General features: G+C 36.7%; 1 protein-coding gene across 1 annotated transcript; it reads left to right on the top strand.

Moving 5' to 3' along the window:
* Positions 1 to 235: 235 nt before the first annotated feature.
* On the top strand, positions 236 to 23,576 carry LOC135077178 (uncharacterized). The gene is made up of 9 exons (XM_063971727.1): positions 236 to 557; positions 10,900 to 10,930; positions 11,493 to 11,728; positions 13,756 to 13,892; positions 15,112 to 15,244; positions 15,727 to 15,872; positions 16,559 to 16,767; positions 18,467 to 18,702; positions 22,893 to 23,576. Exons 1-9 carry the CDS (start codon positions 516 to 518, stop codon positions 23,043 to 23,045), a joined length of 1,323 nt encoding a protein of 440 aa, XP_063827797.1. The 5' UTR covers positions 236 to 515; the 3' UTR covers positions 23,046 to 23,576.
* The last annotated feature ends 530 nt before the right edge of the window (positions 23,577 to 24,106 follow it).

The following is a 24,106-nucleotide window of genomic DNA, read 5'->3' as shown; positions in this document are numbered from 1 at the left end:
TTCTCCACGCGAATGTCACGGCAATGAACACACCGCAAACTTTGGAACCAAAATCTGCCCTGATCCGATGCCAATCAGCAATGTAGATCACGAGATTGCCAAATTGCGAGGCGGATCGGTGATTGTGTCGTGAGAACGATAAGGTACAGGCGAACAGGTGGTGCCCTCCCCGTCGATGGCTAACTGTTCCACCATCATCAACGGAGCAAGCCGAGCGCGCCTGCGGCAGTCCCGTCCCGAGCCGTCGCATGCGCACCACGCAACCCGTCTCCTAAGCGCAGACGCATCGAAACACGCGCGCGGGAAAACTTACGGCCGCGCTTTCTTCGGCGCTCGCGGAAAGCTTCGAACTTTGATCTGATCAGTGCCAGTGTGGATTTTTATTTTTTTCGCAGTGATTGATTTATTGTTTAGAGGAAAAAACAATTGTTGGTTTTTTGTCTTGCGTCAGTAAGGTAATCGGGGCAGATAGCATTAACGGTTGGCTCCGCGCTCGAGTGTGGCAGACCGCAAGCATGACGAGCGCCCACGGCTGCGCTCTCGTGCTGCTGTTGCTGGTATGTTTTTATGATCATCGGCTTGGTTATCGATTAATTTATTGCGTACGAGCAACTTAACTTTAATGATGATATAAGAGGGAAGTGCATTTTCTGCACGAGCTTTATTACCTTTAATAACACTATGTAGCGATAAATAATTTAACGTCACACGACCAATTCTTCCACATTTCAACTCATTTTCATGGAAAAACTAATATTTTTGGTGGTGGTTTTTAAGTTCATTTAAAGCTCTATCCGATCTATTACAGAAATAGATGTTCCTTGGCCACTGTACTTTTTGTCCCGATTAACAATAACTGATCAATAGGCCAAATAGGACATGGCCTAATCTTATGATAAATCAACATTAAATCGAGGTTTTTATGCATTGCCTGTCAGTACAATTTTAATTAAACGGACTTTTTCCGTTGCGATATCGACTCGACTGAATGAGAGCGGATGCATTTGTTTCTGACTGACCCTGGCATATGCTTTTAATAAGAAAGTCTTATTATCATGAAAAATATACAATACAGTGTGAGTCACGTTAAAGTGTACATATGAAAATAGATGAAACTAGACCTAAGCGGTATATCCTGATAAAATAAAAACAGTAAAAATGCTAAATAATAGGCAACTAAAAAAATACATAAAATACACAAAAAAGGCCAACAAATAATAAAAAATGATACTTTTTGAAAAAAATCTGCTTAAAAATTCGTGTTTTTTTGGTTATTTGATAAATTTCTCCAAAAAATGCCCCTATAACCGGTGGTTTTTATTAGTTTGTATTATTCTCTATCGTATTACCTTCGTAAAACTAAAAATTGCATGTCTCTATCCCTATCACAACGTTTGCAATGATTGTTTGAAGTAAGCCTCTCCGGGCGCGCCATTCAACGCTTCGTTAACAACGAAACTGAAAATGGCTCTAGATTTGTAATTTTGATAAAGACAAGTTAGATTTCAAATAAAAACAAAAGATTTCGAAGTAAAATAAGCATTTTAGTTAAAATTAAAATTGTCTCTACCTGTAGCGGAAAATAATGTTGTGGCAGGCCTTTGTTCAAACGATCATAGCAAATGTTGTGATAGGGATTGAGACATGCGATTTTTGGTTTTACAAAGATAATACGATAGAGAATAATACAAAGTAATAAAAACCACCTGTTATAGGGACATTTTTTTGAGAAATTTATCAAATAACCAAAAAAATACGAATTTTTAAGCAGATTTTTTTCAAAAAGTCTCATTTTTTATTATTTGTTGGCATTTTCTGGGTAGTTTATGTATTTTTTTAGTATCGCCCGTTATTTAGCATTATTATTGTTTTTATTTTATCAGGATATACCGCTTAGTTTAAAAGTTATTACGTTTTCTTTACAATAAGTAATTGGAAGAAAAAAAATTCTATAAAAAATTAAAAAAAAATCTCAAAAAAATTTTGACCTCTTTTTTGTCGATAAAAATAGGTCTAATTTCATCTATTTTCATATGTACACTTTAACGTGACTCACACTGTATAACAAAAAGTAAGTATTTTTCTCATAATTATCTTCATTGATCAATTATTTAATTAAGCTTATTTTATCAATTATGCAGTTTTTCAATTTACAAAAATGTAAGTAAGAAGTAGTAGGTTATTTATATCAAACCAAATACTAAAAGCTATAGGATAAATATCCTAGTTCACGATAAAGCGTAGCACGTGTAGTAATCGAGATATCAGTGCTACAGATGCTGGATACAAGCCTGAAATGATAACTGAAATATAAGTCGACAGCTAGAAACCTGTCATCATTTGTTTGAATGATGGTATAGTTAGTTCTTGCAACTCATGAAGGCGAGTGAGCTTTATTTGTGTGTGTACGTGTACATGCATATAACGATAGTGTAATGTCTATCAAAACTTTTGAAAAACGATAGCGAGCCACCACACATGTAAAGCTCACTCGCATTCGTGAATTGCCACAATTATAAAGGTTTAGTGTTTGTCTGTCTGTGGATGCGAGTATTCTGGACTAAAAAAAGAAAAAATGTGTTTCCCGCGTGCAATAATTAATTTCGAAAGAGATGTTGAATCTCACAATGAATATTTGCTAACTTGTGCTTTTACAAGCATCTTTTAATTGAATTAAGATATTCGTTAGCACAATTTTATTACCTTGGTGTGCTTATATTTTCTTTTGGCTTTTAACTTCATTCGTGTTATTAGATATTTATTTGTTATACTTACTTACGAACAATCTATATAGGTATATAAAACTCAAAAGGTGACTGACTGACTGACTGACATAGTGATATATCAACGCACAGCCCAAACCACTGGACATGCAGGTAGATGTTATGACGTAGGCATCCGCTAAGAAAGGATTTTACGAATCTCCACCCCTAAGGGGGTAAAACGGGATCCACGCGTACGAAGTCGCGGGCGGCCGCTAGTTTATTTATAAAATGTAGATCGATATGTGTTGCGATGACCCTGATTGTCACGTTACGAGTAGAATTCGGTCGTTTTACGGAATCATAAATTATTTTTATTGCCCAGAACATAATGAAGTCGATCATTATAGACCACCGGGGAATCGCCGATGTCACATTTACGACCTAACATTAACAACATTAACTTCTTGAGATGTCAAGAACAGCCGAGAAAGCAAAAAGAGAATTAAAGTGAAAACTCAAAGGTGATCTTGCTAACCTAATTCCCCTTACTCTCTTGATTTTATGGGCAATAATAAAGACTTGATAGTTACTGCTCTTAAAGAGATTCGCATTTTATAGTGACGTAAATTGAATTTTAATACCTGCCTTATGCCTCGATTACCTCAATCTTTACAGTAAACTACGAGAACTACTAACTTATGCCCTACAGGCTATGTGACACCACTTTTATACAATCTGTATTTATTTACAAACAAAACAAATAAAGATAAGGTAGTAAAATAATTGACACCTCTTTTGTACAGAGTAGGTACGATCGCAATATCTTAATGCGTGTAAAAAGACTACGAAAAAATTAAATTGTTACGTAGGTTTTTATTTTACCCATTAATTGGTGTGATAGTACCAAAGTAAAAAATGTAGAGAACCCGTAAAGAGTTACCACTGCCAGTTTTTATTGCTGGTTCAATATTTATTTAACCAGCTTCAAAAAAATGGTTTCGCAATTACCTACCTAATTTGATAGAAAAAGTGACTAACGTACTATTTGTTTTACACATCAATTTGCTTTCCTGTTTGCTTTTTTGTTATTCCAACTGTAATCATTTGTTAATTACATAACATTTTTCTTTTTCACGGCGGATAACTCAAAACGAACAGGCGGAATTCTATATTATACTTATTAATTAAAATCCGTTACGGTTAATGAGCATTTCGAGAACTATAAGTAGGTATTTTAAGAAAAGGTACTATGGCTGTAGTAGTTACTACAGTAAGATAATACTTATGTTACAGTCAAAACTCATAATCGATCAGAACCACTTTTGACTGCAAAAAATCAGTCAAAAGTGCCTTCGCCTGATTTCAAATTTTACCAATCAGTCCAAACTTTAAGGTAGGTGTGATCACGTTGTATGCACAAATCATATCAAAATTAGACTTTAAAATGGTTTTATAAGTAACGCATTTTTGATGATTTCCAAGTAGTTTTCGCTAATCATAACACTTTGTACGAATTTAGACTGATTTTTCGCTGCTAAAAGTGGTTTTGACTAACGCCCTTGGTCAAAACCACTTTTGACTGATTTTTGCAGTCAAAAGTGGTTTTGACTGTATAGACTTTATACAGTATAGTCTTATTAGGTGATGATAAGGGTTTATCACCCATTTACGAAGTCGCGGGCAGGTACATATTGATGAAACAAAAGTATAAATATATTATAATTTTGATTTTATTGAATCCCAAAAATTGTAAAAAACTAAGTAGGTATAGTATTAATTTAAATTTTTCGAAAAAACAGACCTACGCAATTTAAAAACGCCGCGAAAAAAACAATGAAAATTCTCCGTTCCATTGTTCCGGTTTCTATTCATGAATAGAATCTTCTGGCCATCGTTTTATTCAGTTATCACATTGAATAGAAAGTCTCAAATGTCTCGTTACATGGCCCTGCGCCGGTCTATAGAAGAATCGTGATTGAAGCCACTTATAAAATTAAATTTCACGCTCGAGGGATTTGCGTGAAACACATAAAAACATCTTAAAGTGGAGCTTGTAACCATAATAGAGATATATTTATCGTTGGAATAAACAAAAACATGTCTGAAGATTAGATATAAAGTGAAAATAACTTTTTAGAACATAATTATGAATTATAAAAACATTTGCCTTTTTTATGGATTTAATCAAACATATTTTAGAAATATTTTCATGTCTACACTCTACAGGTTGGAAGCTTGGTAAAAACTTAATGAAAGCTTCTTTTAATTTTTCACTGTAGTAAATTGTTATTACCGGTAAATTCAAGATTTTATGTTTTGTTTTCGCAGTTTATCATAAACGTGTATTGGGTGTGAACATTAAACACCTATAGCGTACAGCTATTCCAAATACTTTGAGTCGGAATACTTAATACAAGGGAAGACGAGGGATGAAAAGATAATCCTCCTTCTGTCGTATTCGGGTAAGTATAGCCCGACCAGGAACATAAAAACCCTCGCCATGTTGCGGAAAACTAATGGTACTAATTTCTTTTAATGGCAACAGTAACTGAAAACTTCAATGACATGTCACCTTGCATGTCAGTCTATTGCTGTCAAAGTGTAAACAAACTTTATTTTAAATGTGCGCAATTGATTTTGTGAATTAAATTGCTAAAATCTTTTTATAGTCGTGAAAGAAAAGTGGTTCACAATGTGTTAAAGTATTTGTCGAAGAGAAATACTAAGGGTTCGGACAATATTTTCATTGAATAATGTTTCCGACAAAGGTTGTCAAATTGACTGACATGTTTATCGTATAGTACAGTCCACTATGAAAATTAGCTGTGGTTTGTTTCAACTACCTATTTTAAAGTTTTTTGTCACTTTCTAAGTGTTGAATTTTATGGAATTGGGATCTTTCCCGAGTATCGAGTTTGAAGCGTTCATGAGCAGACATTGCATTTGAATATTCAAGTACTGAATTTGATTATTGATGAATAACAAAATAAATCCTACTAGCTCGATTGATGGTTTCATTTAATTTATTTAAACCAGGTTACCTATAATAATATTTTTTCGTTAATTTATGAAAATATCAAATTAGCCCGTAATCCTGAATCCTGATACATAAAGTTAGCCTATTAATTTAACACAGGTACGACTGTACTCAGTGTTGCACTATCAAATGCTATTGACGCGCCTCTATGCCAGGGTTTTTATGTTCCTGGTCAGGCTATAATAAGATGATGGAGTAACAGTAAGCAACTTTCAGTGCACGATACATAGGTACGAGTAATACGACGTACTGACAGTTCTGCTTTTAAGCTTCCCGAAATATGCAAGATAGCATCTTTCAATAGTTAAGATACAAATAAATAAGAATGGTACGATATAACTCAAATATTTAGCAAAAACACAATAGTCTACGCATGACGACAGATATATTACTGCGGATATGGGTACTCTACCACGCGGAACGGTCTGAATTTTTCTAACTGTACCATTTGTAAGTACCTCCCTACCGTATTGTTATCGTAGCCAGTGAAATTGTATTATCCGTCTTCAGAAATATTTCAATTTATGTCAGTAGGGCGCGCAATTTCGCGACTGCCAAAGAATGGGCCAAATTTATTTCATACGATAACATCTTTTGAATACGATTTACATTATTGTTGCATTACTAGGTATTTAGGATGTTTTGTGCGAATCATAAATCTTTGTCTGGCTTTGATTCTGAAAGTGAAAACGTGCATGCTAAAGCTCTCTTAACATAACTGAACTACTTATTCTAATTTTACCCCCAGTTTCTCACAACCCGTTAAGTGTCTGACATTTCACTAAGTAGGCGATGGAGATACAATGGACTTGCACTAGAAACATTGTTTAGACAATTAAAAAACGTTCACCTAATCGCCGGGTAGGTGTATTGTTTTAAATGCAACTTTTTATCAGTCCTTCCCACATACACCGATCAGGTATTTGAGATTAACTACTTCAATCCTTTCATAAGCATTATCTAGAAATACAATACACGAACCTTGAAAAGATTCGTTGTTTTGATGTTCGCGTTAAGAATGCAGTAAATGATCATTGTCCGCCGTTGATATTTAGGACAAACTTTTGATTTTAAGCTTATAAGTGTATTTTTATAAATTAATTAAACTTAATCTTTTAATATTAACACCTCTGTGAATACACCTTTAAACTGCAGTTGTACTGATGATTCACTGCATTCTTAACGCGAAGTGCGAACGAACTATAGGACTCTATAGCAGAAAGTTAATATAGGCAAAGATGATAAAGATAAAGATTCAAGACGACTGTCTTGAAGGATCTTTGCCTATATTAAAATATTGTATTTATTTTATGTCATCTGGCTCATCTGCCCATCAAGCTCGTGTATTTTGTACAGACTTCAATGTTTTCTGAGGGAAAAGGATTATCCTATAGCAAAAGAAGCTAGTTTTCCCCTAAAAACCAAAGAAAAACGTAGAAAAACGAGAACAAAGTACAAGCTTAATTAACCTAATACAAATAAAATTACCATTAATTTTATTTATAGGTACCTATTTCAGATTTATTAAACGTTAAGCCTTTTTAACTGCCCATTGTCCACTATCTTCAGGCGGATACTAAGGGACATTAGGCCTCAAAAATGCCTGGCCAGGATGGGGATTGTCAGGTCAAATCCTTCAAGCTTATAATTAGTGACATTCTCCTCCTGCAGTGGAGACATGACGATGAACTATTCCCACTCCTCGTTCCTGTCGCTGCAACTCCTGTGTAAGCAGGATCTATAGCTTAATTAATTCAATTTAAAAAAAGATGTCGTTTCTAATACAACTGCTGCGCTAATAGTTTTTGTAACTAATGTTTATATTAATAAGACAAATTAATGTTTCTCTGTAAATCTTTTTGAGGAATAGGTAAATATCTATATTATAACCACATTACCTCTATGCCGCCGATCTTACAGCAACTCAGACGCGTCGCGAATGATCGGCGCGCGCGCAACCGGCCGCACGCTATCAATTACGGTGCACGTGTAACTGCATTATGCATCGCGATGACGGCTGGTGGCAGAGATTATTTTACAAATTGCCAATTAGATCAGTGTCAATTTATTCATAGGCAGTTAGATTAGCTATTATTTAATGTGCGATAAATGAACTTTATACTAGTAAGTAATCTATGAATGTAAACTTATAAAAAGTAAAATGAACAGATACCTACCTAATATAGCCTAGTAAAAATTACTTCATTAAAGTAGACCTAAAGTACGCATAAGTAAATAACTATTATGACTGACAAAGAATTGAACTTATCTTGCCCTAATAAGTACTACTTATCTTTCCTACCCGATCAAAAGTTCTTCAAAAGCTTTTTCCTAGTGATTATCATTAGGTGTTTGAAAAAAGCATTTTTAATCTACATAACATCATTACAGCAAACTGATAAGAAAGCTTGTATCTCCTCGCCCATCGTGTAGGTAATAGGGATCTTTTGCTGCTTTTAACTATTAAACTAAAGCGATTTTTCGCTGAACTTCAATTAAATAGTCGACGGCCGCCTCTTCCGCGGTAATTACCTTACAATTACACTTGCAATCTTTTCTTCACAACTGTCCTGCTGCCTGGGAAAACGATAAGGTACCGTGGGACTACCCCATGCAACCGCATCCAATTTTCAAATTAAGGAAGTGATAAGTTTTAATGGTGTAAATTGCTTTTTATAACTTAAATGGCCATAATAAAGTAATAACTGAAAAGTTTCTTACTTAATAATTAACGTTACCTACCTACGTTTAAGTAACTGCTATAAACAATAATAGTTTTAGATACAATTGAGGAGGTTTACAGAAATTCTATTTGGTCTCTATTATTTATTTATCATCGTCTTAAATGAGCCTCTAAAGTAAAACTGTAAGTAAAAAGTAATTGCAAATACGATTTACAAAACCAACTCGTTATCTAAAGAAACCGGAAAGCTAGTCTGTTTAGTTAGGTCTAAAAAGTCTGCATTCTAATATGGTACACGTAGAGTCGTAGAAAACGCTAAAGAACCGTTTTTGTTACCGAATAAAATCGTTCTCATCCTCCGAAAAAGTCTTCACGCCCAATAACCAGAGCAGCACCGTTTTAAAAATACTCGCTTACCGTTTGAATGCGAATTTGCATACGAGCGTCAACCAACGACCGATTATCAACAACATCCGAACGTTGTTTCCGCACGAAGCAGCTCGCTGAGCCAACGGTCAGAGGTTTGACCCCAACGAAACGAGATAAAATCAAGCACACTCTCCATTGCTCTCCTAACGAGCGCACTTTTCAATGAATCGTGTTTGGAGATGGTAATGCACAGCGTTCACTTACGACGGTTGGAGGAAACGAAGCGTAACTCGAGTCTAGCTATCTATAGCGACTTACTTTCGACGCCGCATTAGCTGGCATCACGTACGTGGGTTAAATGGTGTGGTGGTCCGATTTATTTGTAAAACCGCAAACCATACTTTAACTTTAGCAGAAACCATCAATTTACCTACTCCAAAAGAATTTAGTGTTTTTATTGCTTTTATTTCATCGTTTACGTTGATGTTACTACGTTTTAATGCAATCTTGTAACAGTTTTCTATAATCGTTTTCTTTGAATTTTCTATTTAAATTGATCATTTAACCATTTTTTTGTCAAAATGTATACCTTGCTACCTACCTAGATATTTAAATGAAATGAATTAAAAATATGTTGAGGGAGTAATACTTACCTTGCATAAGTATGAGCATTACGTGCCTTAGGTAACATACTTTGAACAATGTTAATCGATTAGTGACTGAATAATCTCTGGCAAACATATTTCCATTCTTTAATTAGATTCAGAACAATATAAATATTGATTTATATTGTTCTGAATCCACGTTCTGAACTAATTGTAGTTACATACTTTATTTAAAAAAAAGAACATTAAAAGGAATGTAAAACCAAACTTAATTTGTGTGAAAGCAAACGAATCTAAATAAGAGGAAAATACAATAGAACAGTAAATTACTCGTGGCATTTGGCATATCAGCCAAGATAACATTCAATTCAATGTAGAGTTCATCACGTAAAATATTAGAGGATAGGATAATAATGAAATCGCCCATGACTCAATTCTTGCACACACCAAACTTATTCTTATGGGCGCTAGGTTTTTACTTGCGGTTGATCCAGAACTCTATTAAATTAATCTTTAGATTGGTTCAGTGACTCCGATGTCAATTTCATGCTGTATCACGCATAGAGGATGGGTAGCTTAAAAATTAATAAAAAATGGCTGGACATTCACATTTTATAAATACCTAAGATACAGGCATTACCTAAATATACATTTTGCTTAGTTTAGGTATTAATTTTACCTTAATTTGTTGAAACCCCACTAGTACGTATTTAGGCTAAGTTTTTTAAACAGTAATAATTCTTATTCTTATTCCATAATAAAAGGGTTTAACAATTATTAGGACTTTATGATCTAACCATGATAGAGCAGCTTATACTTATTCTATAGCGACTATTTTCTGTGAGAGTAGACTCGTAGCACTCACAGAGAATAGTCACCATAGAATAATTATAAGTAGAGTTGTTTTTAATTCTGGTTAAGGAAAAATTATGAAACAACAAAAGAAAATCTAATTTCATTCATGAACTTCAAAGTGTAAGACTAGAGTAGAGCATTTATTACTGTGGGAATGCAAGATTATTGTTTAAGATTAGTTTCTTAATATTTATTATTATGTAAATTGTTATTCATGAGCAAGATAATGTACTCAATGTCTTACTTTCATACGTTAGGTATATTATTTTTTGGTCGAATTGAGTGGTACCTAATGTGTTTTATAAATTAAGATAAATTATTACATTAAGGGGGATAGAGCATTAGATTTAAGTTTTAAAGACTTCGTATTATTTTGAGAGACGTTTATTCCTCATCACCTCTGAGATAAAAACTTACATACCTATATCATTTTGTAACAACATATTTTATCTTACCCTACCAATAAGACACCCACTCACCCAAATAAACGCCTGATAACAATCGGAATAAAGTCAAAACTTTAAACAATGCGAGCGACCCATATACCTAAATATCTAACAATGCATACATTCAGCTGAATTAATTAAGTTAACTGCACAATCGGCTGCCCTTCCTTCCTCTGATTTTGAATGCTTATTGTTACAGATACAAACTGCGTGCACACAAGATTACGATGGTGAGTTAATTTGTAATACCTATGTACACTACCTTTTAAAACACATAAATCGTTAAGGAGTCAAAGAAACAGAGTTATCTCAATAAATTTTGATATTCGTTGATATCAATCAATTACAGTCCATTGCATCGAGGAGCGCCAAAGAGCAAAGCTCACATTTTTTACCTTAGCTATGTAATTTATAAATAATAACTACCACTGACATTAAATGTGAAAGTAAGTAAGTGGTAACAGTGTAAAATGTTTTCACGCGTTCGCCGTTTTTAATGAATTAGAGATACCGATAATGTCAACATACAGATAACGTGCGAATAGAAGCAGCGTAGAAAGACGTTAGCTTCCCGAAATGCGTATCTTCATTATCATCATTTCAGTGATTTCAGTCACAGGACGTCCACTGCTGAATTTCCCAATGATTTCCAGATATAGCCGTTTGCGCATAGTTTTAAAATACTTTATCAGACAGCACACCACTCCTTTCGAATTTCCAAATGTATTTTACATTACTAACAAGTAACAAATACATGCCCTGAAAATCACCAGTGTTTTTTTTTTTCTTCAGTCACAGACATCCAATGCACATTCTCAAGCGGCGGGTCGGGCATCCGTGACTCGGTGACAGCACTCCTGCGCAAGCCCGAAGGCTTCCGAGGGGCGCCGCTGTTCGCCGACGACCGCGCCACCGACCCCCTGGCCGACCCCGTGTGCCAGATCCGACCAGAGCCTGACGACCAAACGGAACTGCTGTACAGGCTACGAATTACAGACTTCACGAGATGCGGAGTGCTGAAGAGGAATGTGAGTATTTTTTTAGTTTCGCTTTACTGTGATTCTATAGATAACGCGACCTAAACTTTTATTAATGCGCATACCGTCACGAAATTTTTCATCACATTACAAGAGCGCTACAGAATGGCCATGTCCAAAGTCATGAAACACTTGAAGGTGCTTCGCTATATTCTACTTCCCTGAATTTTTAAACGTGGAAATTCAAATCGCCTGAAAATAAACAAACATCTCAATGAAACAAATGGATTTGGTAGAATTATTTTTGTCCTTCGTTATATTTTTTACGTGGTACAGATGTTAGTCATAGCCTTACGCTGACGCTCGAGTTTATTGCTGCTACTGAAGTTATCATGCTTCATTGTAAAGATAAGTATGTTCCAGGTACATACAGTTTATTTCACGTTAATGTTAACTAAACAGATCATAAACGGGATTAGTTTTCACTACGTGATCTTTGCTGGAAAGAGTAGGTCGAAAATGTATAAAAATGCTCGCTCATCAGGTGATCAACGGGGTTATGTCAGGCATGTCGGCTTGTCAGAGGTAGAAACATTATTTGCTATCGAAAGTAGATCTCTAAAGGTTAAACGATTTAAGAGGCGATGATTACTGATGATAGAGATGATATGCACCTCATTTAGTCAAAGGCGCTCGTCATGAGTCATTCGACCTAAATATTTTACTTTTATCGTGTTTATGGTTTATTAATTGATCCCCAATGGATAAATATACCAATTAATAGATTATAAGTTAACTCATTTCATTATTAAATGAGCTTGAATAATTTAGGTGGGTATAATATGACATTCTAATAGTTGGTAAATATGAAAATAATTAACAATCTGGAAGCAAAATACAGGATGAATTTCCATTTACGCGTGTTCTATTGAATATGCAGGCAATGTTTTGTCATCGGTGGATAATAACCCGTGCCGTTAGTAACGTACGGTGAGTAGTGGCCTACAGAGCTGCTCGCTGCGCTGATATATTATTAAGCGGTACCCTGGCATACTGAGAGGTGCATTAAACACGTGTACATCGATACGATTTCAAAGGAAACCTTAGAATCCACCGTACTAATGCTCGGTTTCCACGAAAGCGGAGAAGACGACAGTTTTTTGAATTACCACTCAGATTTCGTTTCGCCACGTTACCAGAAAACACAGCGTGGGACGTCTACCCACAAGGTGGACCGACGACCTGAAAAGGTAGCAGGAAAGCGCTGGATGCAGGCCGCTACCAACCGTGCGATGTGGAAGTCAATGGGGGAGGGCTCAGTTTCGGTTACGAAACGTTTGGTTATTCAAAACATATCTCTCCGCTTTAGTGGAAAACGGGCCTTTCTCGTCAGTCGTCATTTGTTTATGGTGACGGAAAAACTATAGAAACGACCTCATTCATCTTTCCTTCACGAGATCTACTACTGACACAGTAGCTCTATAGTAGATGGGTAAACATAACATAAATGTCTATAATAAGGAAATCTTAAGCCCTTTATCTCTTGTTTGCTGAATTGGATAACATAGTTTTACAGTGTAGGCGCATGTTGCATATTTTGAGATTACATTTCCTTGTTTAAACTTTTTGACCGTGGCCTATACTTTTCTCATCAGCTTGTGTAGACAAGGCGTAGAAATACCATCTTCTGGCTCATCAGTATGCTGGTTTCAATTAAAGGCGAGAGTGAAAAGCACTTACAGGGCAGATTATGTACCATCCTGGACAGACTCTCATTTGACATCAGGTACGATAGGGTCAAATACCTAGCTTGTTCTGTATTAAAAAATCTACTTTAGTCTAAGTATGAGCCCTTTTCAGGCCTAATGATACAACACTATATGTCATTTTGTTGCATGTAAAAGACATTTTTACTAAGAGCGCAATAAAAAGACTGTTTAGCACATAATCTGTGTATGTCGAATTTGGACGCCTTATTGGAATCGCAGGTTTTAGAAACTGCTTTTGCTGCGTTGAACTTCCGAAAGGTCAAAAGTCTAAAAAGATTTTATATGAAAAAAACTTTGTGTTACTTTCAGGGTTTCGTGCACGTCCGAGTGTGGTTCCCACAGTTCCCCGGGGTGGTGATGCAGTCGGACCAGGAGCTCATCATCATGTGCAAGCCTCCGGAACCCACCATCATAGAGAACAAGGCAGCCGGCTTCGCTGGCAGTTTGTGAGTCTTCTTCTACTTTACTCTTATGGTGTTTCCACGTTTGCCGATGTCGTTGGAGCATAGTACCTACTTATCATCTTATCTACTCCTGGTCATATGTCTTATTTACTTCGAAGTTCGAACTCCTCATAATTCTTTTAATGCAATTCGTTGCAAGTTCCAAATCAGTCAGGACCAATCAACTTTCATTGTTTGGTTTTCATTGGCGGCCAAACTTCGAAGTTGCAGCGATGTTAAGTAGTCCTAAAATATTATGATGATAACATCAAATGTGCTACGTGCCATTTAAGTGTTACAATTTATTTTATGACTGAAACTATAGCACTAATAACTTTATTAGTTTCCTTTCTAATCCTAACACTAGTCTACGAAAGATCTAGCTAACAAATAAGGCACGAACAGCCTAGTTTTCGAGAAGTGGAACATCCGTAATAAATTAATTCAGATACTGCGTAACGATCAGCTACAGAATGGGTGTTATAATAAATCATCCAGTGATAGAATCACTCAATAAAGGAATGACGCTTAATAACAGCTATTATGTTAGATTAGGGGCGTTACCTTGTATATTAGGGAGACAGAAAGCCGATGATTATACGGCGGTACAAATTTACAAGCCACGATTGTAACAATAATGTCTTCTTCTTGCGCTAAATAAATGAAGTTAGGACTATTATATTAGTAGCAAAATTGGTATAATTTAAACACGATTAAAATTAGGTAAGTAAATTAATGACTCTACATAAAAACTCAACGAGTTTGGCTAGCCCTCTACCGAGCATTCTGTATACTCGTGCTTATTACTCTAATGTTTGACCTATTAACGGGAACGGTGCGAACCTGCAACGGGAGCAAAAAGACCACCAATCCATGGCGGCCTTCTGTCTGTTATAATAAAATGCAGTGACGTATATGTACTTACTTAGTGATGACGTTATATTAATAGTTGCATTATATTTTACAGCTTTTGATAGTGATATGACGGTGATAGTAAATACTTGCTTACACACTCCATCAACAAGATAAACTCATGTTATTAGAGTGATCGATGGATGATTTTTTACTCTTTCAAGCTTAAGCAATTCAAATGTTTGATAAGTTTGAGACCCCGGGAAAAACAAAGAATAGTTTTCATCCCGGATTTTGATTGACCGATATTTTTGGGGACAAAGCTATGGGCATAAGCTAGTCTTATCTAATCTTATCTTGTTATCCCCAGCCCCCACGGAGCGCGTGTGTCCGGGGTGGTAGAAGAGACGCCAGGTCGGCTGGAGTACGAGGTGGCGCTGTACAAGGAGGCGCCGCCGGTCACGCGCCACTCCAACCACTCCGTCGACCTGCCTGTTGACCAGGTAACTGCTGTACGTTCAGCTGAGTTCTTTACTATCTATACTAAGTAATAAGAGACACAAAGATGTCGCCGGCCGCCTCCTTGTACAGTAATACCTCCAGTATTACTGTACAAGGAGGCGCTGCCAGTCACGCGCCACTCCAACCACTCCGTTGACCTGCCTGTAGACCAGGTAACTGCTGTACCGTACAGCCTGTACGTTCAGCTGAGTTTATTATTATCTATACTTAAGTAATTAAGAAAGACAGGGCAGTCATCCGGAAGCAAAACACTACGCAGCCCACAAATCTAGCTTAAACTCCAGATCCTCGCAATCCTAAAGTAAGCATTATCACCAAACAGCGTAAGAATATTTCATTAAAAGCACTTCATTACATTTGAATTCAGGAATTAAATTAATTAATTAAGGAACTCTGAATTTTAAGATTAAAGAATACATTTTTGATAAATCAATAAAATATCTCACCTCTCATCTCTTCGTAGGCGGTACCGATCGGCACAAAGCTTCAGTTGCGCGCGCGCATCAACCCCGAGTCAGCGTGGCGCCACATCAAGCTGCTGGAAGTAGCCGTCTCTCCTGACCCCGACCGGCCGCACGCTGCCGGCTCCGTACTGCTGGTCAAAGATGGGTAAGCATTAACATGTAGGTACTATACTAATTAGTGCTATAAAGTGAACGTTGCATCTCGTGGGTCGAATCACGAAAAGGCGTATCTAACAAAATGGTGATATTGAGTTAAACACACCATGTCATTAAAAAGCACGCATTTTATAACCTCACAAAAGATCGTTACTTAATTATTTTTCAGGAAGCCAGTATTGACAGGTAAAAAGGGCCCGAAATGCATTCTTCCAAACTTCAAATAAATTGATAAAAATCAGTTACCTACGCCTTTTCGAGATTCGACCTACGTCTGTTTTATAGTTCTATGATCTGAGGTTTACGTGATAGAAATTGTCTATCGTAACGTAAGCGTGTGTGTAACGGCACGATCATTCAAATAGGTACCTATGGAAATGTAAAGTCGCGCTCACGTCGCGTCACAATTTACCTAGATCACTGCAGATGGGAAGACTGAATTGCTTGAAGCAAATGATGGGTTTCCTAATATGGGGAATCTTACTAAGCTATAAAGTACGAGTAAGTAGAAGGGAACATCAGGCTTCCACAACCCGTCTAGGTACTTAGGTCGTCTATAGGTCCTCTCTATCTTTTGTTTTGAGAGGTTCTACAGTTACAAATAAATTACATAACGCTGAACTCTTCCATAATTAATACCACACGATAATGATGTTACTATACACTTTTTCACAGCTGCCGTAACCGCGAGTACGCAACCATCATCCCGCACCAGCCGGCGCGCTACCGGGAGCGGCACAACGAGGTGTTCCTGGACTTCGAGGCCTTCCTTCTGGCCTCCATGAAGGAGCGCTCCACTCTCTGGATCCACTCGCAGATCAAGGCATGCATGGACGCTGCTGACTGCCAGCCTGATTACTGCCTGGACTTGTATGAACCCTCGGGTAAGCTAATGTTTTTTAAAATAGAAACTATGTACAGAGGCCTCATACCGACAAGGTTTAAAATTTTGGTCATGTGACATCAGAGGTTTCCTTATTTTTCACGACACAAAAAATATCCTACAACTTGCATATTTTCAGGGTAGCTGTAAGGGTAGCGCATTTTCTTACATAACTTTTCAATTCCTATCATTGGAGGTCCGAAAATATTTCTCATACAATTTGATACCATAATGATCATTCTTCATAAAAAATTTAAAACCTACATATTTAAAAACATAATCATTGATATTCATAATATCACTAATCATACACTTAGTTTTTACTAATATTTATTTTCATATATTTTTCTATACTAATGATCGAAACTCATAATCATTCAAATAAATAACTATAATATTCATAAATGTGTTGTTTCCTAATATTTGTTTTCATAAATTTATTACTCATAAGTGTATTTATCCATATTATTGAAAATCATGATGTCTATATTCGTATTAAATCGTATTTTAACATTAAATTAATTTGAAATGGTCCAAAACAGGCAATATTTTGTGCCACAAAACTAACGTGACAGAAACGAATCGCTGCAAAACCGACTCCACGTAGTCTTGTCTGCCCTACCCCTAGAGTGTAATTTAAAAGCCGGAGGCGCGGAGGGAGGGCAGCCCTCGCCCGCTGTAACGAGATGCCGATCTTTTTGGATCGCCGATGGCGATCCAAAAAGCCGAAGCTGCGGAAGCAAGCGTGGGTGCCTGAGCCTCGTTACGAAAGGGCGGAAGGGCTGCACATCCCGCAGCGCCGGAGACGAGGAGATACCAATGCATGCTGCATGCTTGCTTTCATGCTGCATGCTCTGCATGCTTATCTATCTACTCTATTAAATTATATATGATTTTTTTAAAGATACGAGTATGTCGTTATTTTTTTAAAGATACGAGTATCCCAACTAATATTATAAATGCGAAAGTAACTCTGTCTGTCTGTCTGTCTGTCTGTCTGTCTGTCTGTCTGTCTGTCTGTTACGCTTTCCCGCTTAAACCTCGCAACCGATTTTGATGAAATTTGGCATAGAGATAGTTTGAGTCCCGGGAAAGAACATAGGATAGTTTTTATCCCGGTTTTTGAAACAGGGACGCGCGCGATAAAGTTTTTCTGTGACAGACAAAATTCCACGCGGGCGAAGCCGCGGGCGGAAAGCTAGTGTCGTTATAAAGTAAATTATTCTGAACAACAACATTATGAGTTGAAGTATGTTCTTAGTAACAACATTATTAATTAAAACAATATGATCAATGAATGTTATGAAGAAAAAAGATCTGAAAATAAAAATTATGTATTTTAAATGGTTCTTGGTAGTAACAGTATTGATAAAAAAATTATGATTACTAACTGTTATGAGCTCCGATGGTAGTAATAAAAATGTATGAATAAAAAAAGTATGAAAAATAAAATTATGAAGAGAGATTATTATGAACACAAATCGGTAGTAAGACAAAGAATAGGATTTAGAATTTTATGTGAGCCAATATAGAACCAGCTGTAAGTAATGAATGGGACGCATAGGTAACAGAGAGAAGTCAAAGTTTTCTTTTTTTTAATCGTAACCGTTTTTTATACCTGGTATAGGTATAAAAAACGGTTAAGAATACATATTTACATTACATTTTTCTTTTATTAACAAAAACGTTATTAATTCCAGGACACGGCCGCAAACGCAGATCTCTCCCTGACGCAGAGCACACTCACAACATCACCAGCTCCGCGTTGGTGTCAGACAACAACAGTACGCCCTTCACGCGGTTCAAGGAGAACCTCGAGTACACCGTGGTGATGCCAGGGGAGCTGTTCCACCGGACTCCACTGGAAGCCACCTGCGCGACTTCCATGATGGTTGCAGTGGCGCTGGGAGCCTTGCTCTTTATGTCCGCGCTTTTGGTGAGTGAATATTAAACTGGGACTTTTAGGTCTTTTACACAGCTAAATACAAAATACAAATACAAAATCTCTTAATAGATGAGTCATTAAGTTGGATCATCTCGTATACTAAACTTAGTCTAACTTAGGGAAAATTAATCAATAATAATAATAATAATAAATTTTTTATTTATCTCTCACACACATAACATCAATTACATTGATTGATATTTACATTTAAGATGTTACACAATATTTATATTTAATTAATTAATCCTTAATTATGCTACACTGTGTGTGAGAGACTGGAGCCTGAGATAGGTTTCCGAAGAAACCCGTATTACAGGTCTCCAGAGCTCCCACCTCCAATTAGTGACCTGATTAATAACATTAATAAGATAGGTGATCTAATGTCTACACATGCAAGTATTATTTGGAAAGAAGTGTACATGCAATGAATGTGCGTGAGCAGAATATCAATTTTATTATAATGTGCGTATGTTTCAATTTATAAAACACCTTTACACTATTCTTTTAATAAAGTATTTGTATAATTTGATAATAAAAATAGGTATAATTGGATAAAATAGAAAAATAAAAACTATAATATGTGGTAAAATTGGCTAAAAACTGACAAAATGTTTTAACTTGTTTTAAAAAGCCGACAAAATTCATTAAAAAAATAATAATGGTAATTAATCAATAAATAATATAAAACAGATACAACCTCCAAAAAAAAAACAAAAAAATTTTATGTGGTTCAAAATGACTAGACCAAATTTTCCATTATTTAAATTTAAAGTGGTGGGTTTAGGAGATTTTCAGTTTCTAGATAATTTTTGTTTTTAAGCCAGTTTGATACCGCTTCTTTGCAGGACATTCTAGTGAGAGGGTATATGGACAGCACGTTATTGGTTTTGTTATAAAGGTACGAGCCCAGAAAACAGTAGAATCGCTGTGCGTGTTTGGTGTGCAGTGGTTGGCTGCAACAGACCGTGCCCTTTCTTCGCTTTCCTTTCTTGAGATCTGGGTCGTACTGAAGTTCTGAGTGTTTTTTAAGCACTGTTTGCAATACAAACGTTTGTCTGACGGTAAGTATATTCCATTCTTTATAAAGGGCGGTTGTTGGGAAGCGATAGGGGTGTCCGGCACTCACCTTCAGTATGGCCCTTTGAGCCCTCTCTAGTTGAATAAGGTGGGTTTTAGCTGCACCACCCCAAGAGGTGATGCAGTAGTCGAAAATGGTTTGGCAGAGAGCGTAATACACCATTTTTATTGTTTTGATATTAGCGACGTGCTTAAGCCTCTTGAATATGTAAATAAGTTTACGCATTCGAGAGGTGAGGACCTGGATGTGAGGTTGGAAGGTAAGGGCCTGATCCAGGACAACACCAAGATACTTGATTGTATCTGTTCTTGCAAGGGGAGGACAAGAACAGGTCGCCGCATTTTCGGGGCATAAGTGTACGGTAATGTCGAGTGTTGACGGCGGGAGAAGATGGGACCGATGTACAAAAGCTATATATTTAGTTTTCGACACATTAAGTGTAAGAATGTTGTTTTGGAGCCAGGTGGTGACAATTTTCATGCCCTCCTGCGCCGTGGCAAATACTTCAACCCAGCTGTCACCTGTAAAAAATAGAGCTGTATCGTCAGCGAAGGTAAGTATGGAGCCGCTACGGAGTTTAAGATCACATAGGCTGTTGATATATATCAGAAACAGCGTTGGCCCATTTATACTCCCCTGCGGTATACCATAGGAGACGTTCTCTTCGCCACTGAGTTTATCGTCTATTTTTACTTTTTGGTAACGTTTAGTTAGGTAGTCCTGGAAAAGTTTGAAAGGGGTACCTCTTACTCCGATGTGTTCCAGTTTGTACAGGAGGTGAGGGATGGAGACTGTGTCAAAAGCCTTGGCCAAGTCAAGAAATATAGTTATTACTTTCTTTTTTTTGTCCAAGTTAGTAACTATGAGGTTGGTTAGGTTATGAACAGCGTCATTTGTTGATTTGCCTGGTCTAAAACCATATTGAGATGGTGATAAAAGGTTGTTGTTCTCGAGATATTGTATCAGCTGTTTGTTCATAAGCTTTTCAAGAATTTTGGAGAGTATTGGTAGTATTGCAATGGGCCTGTAGTTGTTAACACAGTCTTTCTCCCCCCCCTTGTGGATTGGTTTTATCAGAGCCAATTTGAATGCTCGCGGGAAGACCCCATTCGATATTGCAAGATTGCAGATGTGAGCAATCGGAGGTGCCAGCCAGAAGATGTTATTTTTTATTATTTCCGTAGAGATTGAGTCAACGCCGACCGCACACTTGGTTTTTAGTCCATGTATTATTTGGATGATTTCAACCTCATCAGTGGGGAGCATGGCAAAGGAGTTACAGGGAGAGTTACCGTCAGTGATACCTATGGATGATGGTAAATTCATGGACTTAGGGTTTTTCTCTGCGAGATTCCTCCCGACATTGGCAAAGAAGTGATTGACCTTGTTGATGCTACCTTGGGGGTCCGAAGGGGAAATAAGGCAAGTAGAGTAGTCCGGAGCTTTTTTTATATTAGCGACAGTTTTAATACTTTCCCATAATCTCCTTTTGTTTCCAGTAGTTGCCTCAATCAGGTTCCTATCATGATCTCTCCGGGCCTTTTTTAAAATAGATTTACAGAAATTTCTGTAGCGTTTGTAGGTTAGCTTCAACGTTTCATTGTTGGGGTCTTGTTTTAGTTTTTTGTGTAGACTATCCCTATTCTTCAAGCAACGTATGATGCCACGAGTGATCCACTGCTTACTTGTTCTTTGTTTTGAAGGGGTAGGTATCTGTTTAGAATTACGGCCAATTACTGATGATAGCTGATCTATGAAAATATCTGTTGCAATGTTTGTGTCAGAGCTGGCTAGTATTGGCTCAAAATTCAGAGATTGTATGTCAGAGGTCAGCTTGGCATGATCAACTCTAGTAACAAATCTTTTATAAACATCCAGTGGGTTAGTCAAACAAATAGTAAGGGTTACACAATCGTGATCTGTTACTGAGGAATCCACCACAAAGCAGAAGGCCTCGAGGTTAGTTTTAATTATCATGTGGTCAATACACGTCCTTCCATGCGTCGGCCTTCTATGCCCCGGAAGTAAGCCATGGCCAGCAAGCATGTTTAGGTAATCGTGATGACGTGAGTCTGGAGTATTTGGAAGGATATCTATATTTATATCGCCACATAATATTATATTACTAAAGTTTTTTTGACTGGTTAAAATTGCATCTAGGGAAGAAAGAAAACTATTCGTGTTGCGTTCACTCGGTGGTCGATATATTGCAATAAGGCAAAAGTCATTACCAAGTTTTAAAACTAGGCAATTAGAATTGGTTTCGGGGGGCTCCTCGACAGTACAACAAAGTTGTGTTTTAATATAGATTACAACCCCCTCGTTCTGAGTTTTCTGTAGCGTGGACGCAATAGCTGTATAACCTTTTAAAGCGGGAAAGCTGCTAGCTGAAGGGAGCCAACACTCAGTCAGAACTATAATATCCCATTCAACGTTAGATCTGTGAATTAGGGTAGTAAAGTTGTGGAAATTACAGTTAAGGCTTCTTATATTTTGTGAGATAATGTTGAGAGAGCGACGAGGGGCATTAATCTGTAGATACGGTTTAATATCTTCTATATCGCATGCTATTGATTTGGCCACCTCCAGCGAGTCCAATCCCGATTGAAGAAAATCAATATCTTGTACAACCATTGTTAACACTTTGAGTGTATAATTGTATTCCGAATAAGTAAATAAATATGACTAGGAATCAGTGAATTCAATTTGTGAGACATACGAATTGAAAGTAAAGTATTAATTTTAATATGTTGTTACGATATATTATGTATTGAAGTATTAATTTTAATATGTTGTTATGTTATCAATATTTATTAAGCAACAACAACAACATGCGATTGGCAGGCCCCTCTTTCCCAATTTGGGCAGGTGCCCAGGGCCCCGCGATCGAAGGGGCCCCATCAGATGGTAAGGCCCCCCCTTGATCCAGTAGGTTAAAGACGGTCCTGGCGATTAGCCGTTGTTTTATTTTTTAATTAACTGAGTAAATAACTGCCTGTTTAGCTACTTGTTACGTAAGAAACAGTCTCTTCACATTTACTCATAATTTTGTGTATTCTACAACTTTTTAAACAATTCTTTAATGCGGCTCTGTTATTTTCAGATGTGCTATCTAGCAACCAAACTGAACTCAACGATGATCAAGAACAGCAGCTTACAAGCCCCCAACGGGAAGGGCTTCGAACAGATCCTGAGGGAGCTGGCACACCACTCGCTCCCTGACTCAGGATACGCTGGGAGACCCACTGTACAATAGCACAAGACTTAAAATAGAATTAACCTCACTCGCTTGAATACGAGAAACTTCTTGCCTATAGGGTATTCTTATTCTATGTATAATTTTTGAGTTAGATAATTTTACATTCCTATAAACTAATAGGTACACATCCTCTTTCTCTAAACTGTATCTACACATCCTTAAGAAAATAAGTGACTGGTAATTTTAAAAGAAATTAAATAATTTGTAAAATATTCATTGTGTACAAAGTCAGTTTGAAATCATTATTTGTAAACTTTTTTATTATAAACGAATTCTTGCTTCTGGAAGTAGCACATTGCTGAAAAAATTGCATTATTTATAATAATTTAATTATGTAATTTATTAATTAATTTAAGAGAAATGGAACTTATGACTGAAAAATCTGAAGTTATGCCGAGATAACTTTTAAACTTTTTCAGCCATGACTGTCACTTTATTGTAAGCCATTGAATAGCTCTAGAAGTTTAATTTATTAAACCAAGATTTTAATATTTAACTAGATTTAAACGATCTAATAAAAAAGACAAATAAACATTAAAGACTTTTCATTTAAAAAAAACCCTAAATTATCTTAATAGAATAATTTAGTAAAAATACTGCTGGCGAAGTGGAAAAAGCCCATGACGACAATTAATTATTTGAAAGCCTTCTTGGCGGGAAAGTATATAGCGTCATGTTTAGCAGTTTTGTTTTATTTTCTAAAATTTATGTTTAGCCGACTTTAATCGTGGATTTAACGTGCATGAGTGTAAGCAAACGAAACAAAAGAGTGTAAACATATGATTTCAAGTTCCCTAAAGAAGTCCGCGTGTTTCAGTAGTGTTAAATCTTTACTGAAACTCAAGGGGATAGGGGCAATGATATTATATAAAAACAAAAGCAGATATGTTATAAGCGCTCGCGCTGTGAATACTCAAATACGTCCCAATTGGGACGTCTTGTGTTTAGTCTTCGTGTGGCCTGCGTCGTGCGCAATCGCGTGCGTACCACACCGTAAGTTCCTGTGTTCTTACCAAAATAAATAAAAAATGCCATCGCGTGTGTTTCGAAAGTGTACC

The sequence above is a fragment of the Ostrinia nubilalis genome, chromosome 13, assembly GCF_963855985.1.
Source record: "Ostrinia nubilalis chromosome 13, ilOstNubi1.1, whole genome shotgun sequence".
Classification (NCBI taxonomy): domain Eukaryota; kingdom Metazoa; phylum Arthropoda; class Insecta; order Lepidoptera; family Crambidae; genus Ostrinia; species Ostrinia nubilalis.
Note: the sequence above shows the minus strand (reverse complement) of the source record. Positions and strands in the feature narration are given on the sequence as shown.

What these genes read in the sequence shown, in the direction of transcription:
- LOC135077178 (XM_063971727.1), top strand. Translation starts at nt 516, where the DNA reads ATGACGAGCGCCCACGGCTGCGCTCTCGTGCTGCTGTTGCTG. An exon ending in GCCGGCTTCGCTGGCAGTTT is followed by an intron (nt 13,893 to 15,111) that starts GTGAGTCTTCTT and finishes TGTTATCCCCAG; the next exon opens with CCCCCACGGAGCGCGTGTGT. An exon ending in GTACTGCTGGTCAAAGATGG is followed by an intron (nt 15,873 to 16,558) that starts GTAAGCATTAAC and finishes ACTTTTTCACAG; the next exon opens with CTGCCGTAACCGCGAGTACG.